The sequence below is a fragment of the Salvelinus fontinalis genome, chromosome 13 (assembly GCF_029448725.1).
Source record: "Salvelinus fontinalis isolate EN_2023a chromosome 13, ASM2944872v1, whole genome shotgun sequence".
Lineage (NCBI taxonomy): Eukaryota > Metazoa > Chordata > Actinopteri > Salmoniformes > Salmonidae > Salvelinus > Salvelinus fontinalis.
This window is the reverse complement of record NC_074677.1, coordinates 51,497,455-51,507,323: the sequence shown is the minus strand read 5'-3', so window position 1 is coordinate 51,507,323 and position 9,869 is coordinate 51,497,455. Positions and strand designations below refer to the sequence as shown.

The window sequence follows — 9,869 nt, the reverse complement described above, 5'->3', positions numbered from 1 at the left end:
GACTCTGCTGGTGATAAGTCTAAAGTTTTGAAAAAAGTTAATGCACTGAAGTGTGGAAATTCCTCTCCTTCCCTGCCTAAGCAAGTTGTGTCATACTCTGGCATCATTACTGAGAAAAATTAGGTAAGTGTTGCTTTTAATCAGCATTTTATCTCAACGGGCTTTTTGAAAGAAATGGTAGTTTAATTTACCCTGGTCAGCCGGTCGACTGACTGCCCCTCTCCCAGCCTCTAGTTAGCTCGATTGGAGTTCTGTCAACTTCTATTGAATCTTTATTTTCATTTCAACAACTTTATATTTGTGATGTTCTAGACGCCTTGCGCAAGATTGATGTAAAAAAAATCCACTGGGGCTGAGTTGCTTGATCCTTTCTTACTGTAGCTTTCTGCTCCTCTGATCGCAGGATCTTTCACACATATGTTTAACCTTACAATTGATTCTGGTACCATCCTCAGGGTCTGGAAAGTAGCCTATATACTCACTCTTCACAAAGGTGGTGAGCCGTGAGACCTAACTAAATAAAAAAATCTAGAATCCTAAAATACTCAACTTAGATCCTTTTTAACTAGGAAATGTATTCTAAATGTACACTAGTCAGGTTTCAGACCAGGTCATAGCATCATCTCTGCTACTTCTTTGGTTTTCATTGATTTTCCCAATCCTTTTTTCTTAATTTAAGATTTTATTTATGATTTTTTTTTTACAATACAAAACATACACATACAAACGACAACATACAGACACAAACAAACATCCACAACATCACCCCAGTCCAGACTCACCTGCTCACACCCCCATCTCCAGCACCCATATTACTCTCCGTCACATGGCCTCAAACTGCACCATTTTGTTTCTCAGTCACCCACGCACTTTCAACATTTAGACAATAAAGCATTTGACCTTTCCATTGTGTTAACGATAGAGGATTGGTTGATTTCCAGTTTTTAAGTATACATTTTTTCAAAATTATTGATGAGAAAAGTATTGTCCAACCCATCGATATCTCAGTATACCCTCATATTCCATGTCTTGAAATTATGTTCTTAAATGATTGGATAAGAAGAAACACTGTCTGGACATTTTTATTGACCTGTCTAAAGCCTTCGATACTGTGGATCACTCAGTAATTATTCAGAGGCTTTGACTAATTGGTCTGAACCAGGCTATGTGTAGCTGGTTTGAAAATTATTTAAAAGACACAACACAGTGTGTACAATTCAACATCAATTCCACGTTGGTTCAATGTCATTTCATTGAAAGGACTTGGAAACAACAATGATTCAACCAGTGTTTTCACTGAGTTAGGTAAATCTGCTTTTAGTTGTTTTGCGCCTCATGGAATAATCTCCAAAACTCCTTAAAGGGGCAATCTGGAGTTGCTACATCCATTTTTGGACTTGTAAATTAATTATATATAGGCCTACCCATTGATCCTTTAAGAATATAACTTATAAATGCCCCAATGAGCTTAGTTCAACTGTAGTACCCTATCAAAACCCAAAATATAAAGTCTTTTTTTCTCCAATGCTTGTCAACAAAGTAAATGTAAACAAACAATATATTGCCTCAAAACATGGTTTAAACTATAATTTTGATATCATGGATGGTCAGTCCTTGCATCCATAGCTCTGTCTATGAATTTGAGAGTGGTTGCATTTCTCCAGCCACAATCCTCAGCGTTTTACAGAAACAGGGGCGGGGATGGACTTTCTTATTGTTTCTAATGCTAATTGCTGCTTTAATGCTGGTGGAGTTGGTGCCTGTAGGGCACTGCAGGTGGATGTTGAAGGGCCTTTTTTACTGAAGATTTGTTTGTTTCCTATGATTGTGTTTTGCTTTTCGTGTTTTGTGCAATTGATGTGTATATTATACACCGAACAAAAATACAAATGCAACAATTTCTACGATTTTACTGAGTTACAATTCATATAAGCAAATCAGTCAGTAGAAATAAATTCATTAGGCCCTAATCTATTTATTTCACATGACTAGGCAGGGGCGCAGCTATGGGTGAGTCTGAGAGGGCATTGGCACCCCCGCTGGGGAGCCAGGCCCAGCCAATCAGAATGAGTTTTTCACCGCAAAAGGGTGTTATTACAGACATAAATACTCCTCAGCCCCATTACACGTGGTCTGCGGTTGTGAGGCCACTTGGAAGTACTGCCAAATTCTCTAAAATGATGTTGGAGGCCGAGCATGTGAGCGGAGTTGCATGGTAGGAAATCCAGCTCTTCGTTCATGGAGTGCTCCATGTCCTTTCCAACAGCTCCGCTAAAACCGCTTGGGCTCACAGGAAAAAAAACTGCTGATCCAAATTTGCTCCATTCATTAAAATCCCAATTTAAACCAACACTCATCTATTTTAGTGACTACCTTGACCTACCATTTGGTTTTGAAGCATTGAAACCAAACCATATGGATTTCAATGAAAAGTATTTGAATAAAGATATATTTTATTTTATTTGAAATTGTGCATATATATTGCCAGCAGCATACCACCCTGCATACCACTACTGGCTTGCTTCTGAAGCTAAGCAGGGTTGGTCCTGGTCAGTCCCTGGATGGGAGACCAGATGCTGCTGGAAGTGGTGTTGGAGGGCCAGTAGGAGGCACTCTTTCCTCTGGTCTAAAAAATATCCCAATGCCCCAGGGCAGTGATTGGGGACACTGCCCTGTGTAGGGTGCCGTCTTTCGGATGGGACGTTAAACGGGTGTCCTGACTCTCTGAGGCATTAAAGATCCCATGGCACTTATCGTAAGAGTAGGGGTGTTAACCCCGGTGTCCTGGCTAAATTCCCAATCTGGCCCTCAAACCATCATGGTCACCTAATAATCCCCAGTTTACAATTGGCTCATTCATCCCCCTCCTCTCCCCTGTAACTATTCCCCAGGTTGTTGCTGCAAATGAGAACGTGTTCTCAGTCAACTTACCTGGTCAAATAACGGTAAATAAATAAAAAATAAATTTAGGCTGTGACTTACTTAGAATTAAATACAAATTAAATAAAACATGTCTTATTAGTGCCTTTGAATACATTTTTAGAAACAGTAGTTTGGCCAGTCTGTGGCTTCAGGCTCATGCGATGGTGCCTGGAGAGCAGGCCAGCAGCGGAGAATATCCTCTTCTCACTTGCAGAGCCACTGGGGATGCTTAACACCCTTTTGGCCTCTTGCCAGGCTGGGCAGAGATGCAGTTGTTTTTTACTTTTCTATAGGTAGGCCTAAAGGTTTTTAGGCAAAATAACCCAAATTTAAAACAGAAAGCTCCTTGAACATACATGGGAATATGACAGGCTTATTGGGCCAAAATCAATTATTGCATATTGTATAGATAATAGAACAAAAATGAACAAAATGTTTAAGAGATCTGATTTTTAGTTTTTAAATAGTTTGCTACAACGACACACTTAGTTATTTACCCATCTCAGTCCTTTCTTTTAGGATGTGCACATAGTAAGTACACCGTCATGCTTTCGGGATATGTCTTTTCAGATTCCACAATGATTCTTTAGTTGTGGACACTACATCACCACACTCCCTCTCTTGCTCTTGGTCCTCATCTTTGTCAGGCACCTTGATTTTGCACCTGTGTGTTTTATCAGTTTCTTTATGAAAATATTTAGTGAACTCCATGACAGTAGCTAAAGCAAGGGGCTATAGCAGCACACAAGATGACTACAAATGCATGCTGGGCCAGGCATGCCCTGAGCTAGTGAAGTGAGCACTACTGGAGCTAATAATTAGAGCGGGTGAGAAGGCCAACGCTCCAGCCTTTGGGAATCTTATTCTGTGCTCCAGTCAAATTGGGCACACTTCACTCCAGCTCTGCTCACATATTACAGTTGGAGGTGACTTATGGTAGAGAAATGAAAATTAAATGCTCTGGCAACAGCTCTGGTGGACATTCCTGCAGTCAGCATGGCAATTGCACACTCCCTCAAAACTTGAGACATTTGTGGCATTTGGTTGTGTGACAAAACTACACATTTTAGAGTGGCCTTTTATTGTCCCCATCACAAGGTGCACCTGTGTAATGATCATGCTGTTTAATTAGCTTCTTGATATGCCACACCTGTCAGGTGGATGGATTATCTTGGCAAAGGAAAAATTTTCACTGACAGGGACAAGCTTTTTGTGCATATGGAACATTTCTGTGATCTTATATTTCAGCTCATGAAACATGGGTTCAACACTTTACATGTTGCGTTTATATTTTTGCTCAGTATAGATAGCCTATGTATAGTATGGGCTCCTGAGTGGCGTAGCAGTCTAAGGCACTGCATCTCAGTGCTAGAGGTGTCACTACAGAACCTGGTTCGATTCCAGGCTGTATCACAACTGGCTGTGATTGGCGAGTCCAATAGGACGGTGCACAATTGGCCCAGCAATGTCTGGGTTAGGGTTTGGACGGGGTAGGCTGTCATTGTAAATAATAATTTGTTCTTAACTGCATTGTTAAATAAAGGTTAAAAATAATAAATAGTGTAATTGTTGTTTATTGATGTGTTCATGCAGGTCTCAACTGCGAAAGAGACCGTGGTCTCAGCATGACTTCCTGCTGAAATAAAGGCTTCATAGAAATAAAAAATACATATTATAACGTCTATTCACGAAGCTGTCTGATGCCTGCTCCCCGACAAGTGCTCCGTCTAAACGAAAATACGCCTTGGGTGCGATACAATGTTCGAAACATTTGGAACTGACTTTCATATCAGCGAGAAATGCAGGGGTGTATTCATTACGGAAACGATTTACCGTTTAATAACCAAACGGGATAAACGGGACGAAACGGGGAGGGACCTACTATAGAAATATGAATATTCGTATTTATAGTATTCTTATTTCTATGGGACCTACCTTATATTTGTCTAATAGAAACTCTCGTTTGCGTTTTCCGTTTGGAGTAAACGGTTTCTGTTCAAAACGTTTTGCAACAGACGAAACGTTTTGCAACAGAATCGGCATAATGACTACACCCCAGAACAGTGGTACGTCATTCATGTGCGACGGTGAAACGCCCCTACACTACCTAGAAGATGGACGTCGAGCCGCTCTAGGCATTGCGACGAGGATAACTATCTTTTATATAACAGTGCAAGTTTACTTCAGACACGATTTTAATATAACGTTATAGTAATAACAAACTTATGTTGCTGAATTTTCCAGAACATTTTTATCCATCACTGTCAGTATATTTTGCTTTCTAGCTAGCATTACGGATACAATTGACGTTAGCTTGCCTGCTAACGTGGCTAGCCAGCTAACGTTAGTTCATTTTTCCGCCTTAACTAACGTCAGTGAGCTAGCTAGCTAGCTAACTTGTCAATAACTAAGTTGACGCATTGTTATCACTATGATAGTAACAAGTAGGTAGGATTGCTAAAGGCTCGCTACTTCTCTTTCACGTTTGACTAACTAATAGCTAGTTCAAAGAATTTGCTAGCTACTGAAGTTGCGTTATTCTCAGGCGGCGCTAGCTGGTCACCGTAGTAACTATGGCATCCAGGCGAGGAAATTGTAATAGCGGCGTGGATTCTCCGTTGAGTGTCAATAGCACAACCGGTGGTCCTAATCGTAAACAAAGTATAATCAACGCCCCAAACAGATCTGGGACTACTCCTTGTTATGATCGTAAAGTAGGGAAGGCTGAGTATGGGCACCAAGCATGCCAGGGCAACATGACTGTATCCTCACTGAAGACACGTCTAGCCCCGACCTTTCAAACCACGTTAACCGCTGCTGTGGATACCCTCTTGGGCGAGGTAGTACTTGTACTCAACGAGACCCAACAAGAGCTGGTTAACAAGGAGCAGGAGAACGAAAGACTCAAAGTGGAATTGAGGACGTTACAGGAATGTCTTAGCAGCGCCCAAAAGTTAATCGACCAGTTGCAAATTCCTTTCCCTGGTGCACAGACCATGGGTCAGTCGGTTTTCGCCCCGTCTCTCACATCTATTGGCTCTATGAACACATCTATGGACAGGGACCGCCAGAGCAATCGTAATGTGAACGGTGCGGACGGCCGGTGTGTTTCCGGGGTTGACCTAGAGATGAGTGGCTCTCTCAGTGAGTCTCTGCATGCTTATGACTCCAGGGATGACTATAAAATGTGTCAGCTCTCAATCCAATCAGACGGCTCTGTGACCAACCATTCTATGGACTCCTATGCTGCCAACACACCTAACATCTGCTCTGACCCCAGCCGGCCAGGTAAATTATTCCTATTGGTCATAAGGCATTCAAATGTTTATATGTTAATATAAAGAGGGAGAATATCATTACCAATTTGTTGTAGCTCATTTGGAATGAATGGAAACATGCAGTGTCTATGTGCTTCTGACATCCCTTTCTGTTATTTTGTACTAAACAGATGAGAGGCGGCAGCAGCAGGGGACCCAAGCAGTAGGACCAAGGTTTGAGATCAAAGAAGAGCAAGGGCCTGGTCCAAGTTCAGGTCCAGGGCAGACCTGCAGTAGAGGGGCAGGGCTGAGGAGCGCCGGGGGTGCTGGTGGTGGTGACCAGACTGCCCCGAATGTGGGTGATCAGGGATACATCCATGTGGTGGAGCAGGAGGGGTCATCACGCTCCAGCAGCTACTCTCTCCGCCAACCAAAACCCATGCGGCCACGTGCTGCTACCTTTGGTCCGGCTCAGGGGGGACTGGCAGGACAGAAAGCGGTGTTGAGGTCCCCTGGAGCAGTAGGAAGTGACAGCATGTCCCCAGGTAGGGCAGGAGGGACAGCAGGACCATCCACCTCTCCAGGAGACCCAGATGCAGATCGCCCCCACCATTGTCTGGAGTGTGGGAAGACCTTCCGCCTCATCTCCAGCCTGAAGAAGCACATCCGCATCCACACGGGAGAGAAGCCCTACCCATGTGGGGTGTGTGGCCGCCGCTTCCGGGAGTCCGGGGCCCTGAAAACCCACCTTCGGATTCACACCGGCGAGAAGCCCTACTCCTGCTCTGATTGCCCTAAAATCTTCCGCCACCTAGACGGCCTGCGCAAGCACCAGCGCACCCACACTGGTGACAAGCCCTACGTGTGTGCCATCTGTGGCAAGCGTCTGAGCCGACTGCAGCACCTGAAGCACCACCAGCGCATCCACACCGGAGAGAAACCCTGCAGCTGCCCCTTCTGCAACCGCACCTTCAAGGAGCCGGCGGCGTTGCGCAAGCATGTCCGCACTCACCGTGAAGAGTCTGGCCACATGGAGGCAGGCGTGGGAGACGACCCGGACCCAGAAGCCCTGGACAACATCAACAGCCTCCACCCTGCTGCCCCCTCCCCTCAGATGAGGTTTGATGAGTGGGGAGCCGAAGGGGATGATGTGGACTGTGTGTAGGATGGGCTCATCCTTCTGTCTACTGCCTACAGCATTAGAACAAGACGTTGAAAGAGTCTTCCTATTCCATTACTGTACTGTGTGAGAAAGCCTCCATTCCTTTCCTGAGAAACAGGCTATCTATCTACATCCTTAGTGTTGTCCAGTGACCAGGGTAGCCTATTATTTTCAGAGACACTTCATTTGCCTGTCTGACCCTCTGACACATCTATCCTTTTAGTGCTTTATAATCTTAGAAATGTGAAAGTATTTTATACAATATGAAATGTACCTATCTATCATGTCCCCCTTTCTCTCGTTGCTAATGACCTTCCTATACAACTCCCAACAACCTACCTAAACTGTGTTCGAATACTCATGCTAAACATACTATTTGTGACATAAATTGAGTATGTATTATGCTTATTGTTCATAGTATGGATATAATTAGTATACCTAAAGTTCCCGAATGTCGTACTACATCTGCCAAAATATGAAGTATACAAGCTGTGGACACTATTTCCATGCTTATAGGGCCCATAATGCAATTTTTCAGAAAATGGGTGTGGCTTCACAACATTTTCACCTTTATTTAACTATGCAATTCAGTTAGGAACACATTCTTATTTTCAATGACGGCCTAGGAACAGTTTGTTAATTGCTTTCTTCAGGTGCTTCGATCTTGCAACCTTTTGGTTACTAGTCCAACGCGCTAACCACTAGGCTACCTGCCGCCCCAGATTTGAAGAAAATGGGGGCAAATATGCAGCCAAGTCCAACGAGAGCGGATCCAAATTCATTGCTTTAACTAATTATGACAAATGTTGACCAATGTAATGTGGTAATGACTTTTCAAATAAGTTACGTTACATGTTATATTGGCTGACAATTTGTTAGCTACGCTAGCCTTACAAACCGCATAGCATTACTGCAGTTGCTTGAATGTTCCACTATGTTAGCTACCTACCTAAAGTTAGTTGGTAATAATACATAGAACTTGCCAGTATATTAACTATATGTTATCTAACTAACTACCCAATGTTTATTGACTTGATTATTCGTGTCATTCATAGCATAGCTAAGTGGCAGTAATTGTGCGTTCTCAATGGACATTGTTAATGAAGTCTTAAAATGTCAAGTTAGCAATTTGTTATGCTAGCAAGCAGCAATGTCTGGTAGACAGGAGAAGCACTAGTACGCTCAACTGAATGGATACCGTTCGGTTACAGTATACTAAAATGAACTTGTAGTGTACAGTATGTTAGTATTGGTTTTCGAACACAGCTTTAGTGTATAACAGCCATGTGGCTGCTGGAAATACAAATCCTTTAAGGGGCTCGTCGTATGTATTTTGAGACGGAATGGAGTTGTATGCAGGTGGCCTAGTGTTTAGAGCGTTGGGCCAGTAACCGAAAGGTTGCTGGATCAAATCCCTGAGCTGACAAAGTAAAAATCTGTCATTCTGCCCGCTGTTCCCCGGTTGGCCGTCATTGTAAATAAGCATTTGTTCTTAACAGACTTGCCTAGTTAAATAAATAAAAAAACATGTCCAAATGAACAGTTAACTACTATTAGTGCCACCGCCATGGTGACGTTAAACTGAGATTCATCATTGTGACGTTACCATAAACAACTGCAACTTCAGAGAGAGTGGAAGGCCTTACTAGCACCTACCCCACACATACTGATAAACAACTGCATATATGTACCAGTTGGGAAATCCTTCCTTCATGCAAAGTGATAGCTGTGTCCTACTCTCTTTGTCAGAAGTTGCTGATTATAGTCATGTCATATTGCTGAATGTTCCTTTAACTATTAATGCCACTATGTAATGTAAATATGTAATCACTTGCAATTGTTCCCAATTCTTTCTGGTATTGATTGGCCCATTCAGATAGAAAAGGGGAACCATCTTTATCTGAAGGGGTGTCTGTCTGATCAGAGCACACTTCTAGTTTCTGCCTTTTAAAGCTGTCAATCTCTTTCCCAGTGTATGATCCTTGTGAACCAGACTTGGTCCATCTGCAATTATGGAAAATGTACATTACCGTTGACAATATTGAAAATATTCTTTAAAATGCTGGGGTTACATCCAATATGCATAGTGGGTTCTCTGGACCCAAGGTAACAGGGTCATGTACCGCATTCAGTGGTTATTTTTGCACGTCAATATTGAACAAATTGTTATATTTTTCTTCCTGCTAAGAATTTGGTATGAAATGTTAAAGAACATGATTTTGTTATTACTTGTCCTCCTGTGTTGAAAATGTATTTTGACCCATCTGATGCATAAAGTTACTTTGTCGTAATGTTACCTATTAAAGGGCCTTTGTTGATATTGTCACCTTTTTAGTTATTGTATGTAATCAATAAGATAATATTTATTGATCTTGCTGTGAGGGCTTGAGCTTGCAATATACTCTGTTTTCCACAATGTTTATGAGGATTAGTGGTGGAACAATTTCAAGTCAACAGTGGAGCTCGGGCACATTAAATGTAAGATGTTCCTGGTTAACAGAGGCAGACTTGAACACAGCGTCCTGTGG

At 42.5% G+C, this 9,869-nt stretch overlaps 1 protein-coding gene across 1 annotated transcript; it reads left to right on the top strand.

The window, feature by feature from the left end:
* The first annotated feature begins 5,013 nt into the window (after positions 1-5,013).
* On the top strand, positions 5,014-9,659 carry LOC129868942 (zinc finger protein 628-like). The gene is made up of 2 exons (XM_055943313.1): positions 5,014-6,210; positions 6,371-9,659. Exons 1-2 carry the CDS (start codon positions 5,496-5,498, stop codon positions 7,342-7,344), a joined length of 1,689 nt encoding a protein of 562 aa, XP_055799288.1. The 5' UTR covers positions 5,014-5,495; the 3' UTR covers positions 7,345-9,659.
* The last annotated feature ends 210 nt before the right edge of the window (positions 9,660-9,869 follow it).

Coding starts and splice junctions, on each gene's coding strand:
- LOC129868942 (XM_055943313.1), top strand. CDS start 5,496: ATGGCATCCAGGCGAGGAAATTGTAATAGCGGCGTGGATTCTCCGTTG. Junction 6,211..6,370: donor CTCTGACCCCAGCCGGCCAG/GTAAATTATTCC, acceptor TGTACTAAACAG/ATGAGAGGCGGCAGCAGCAG.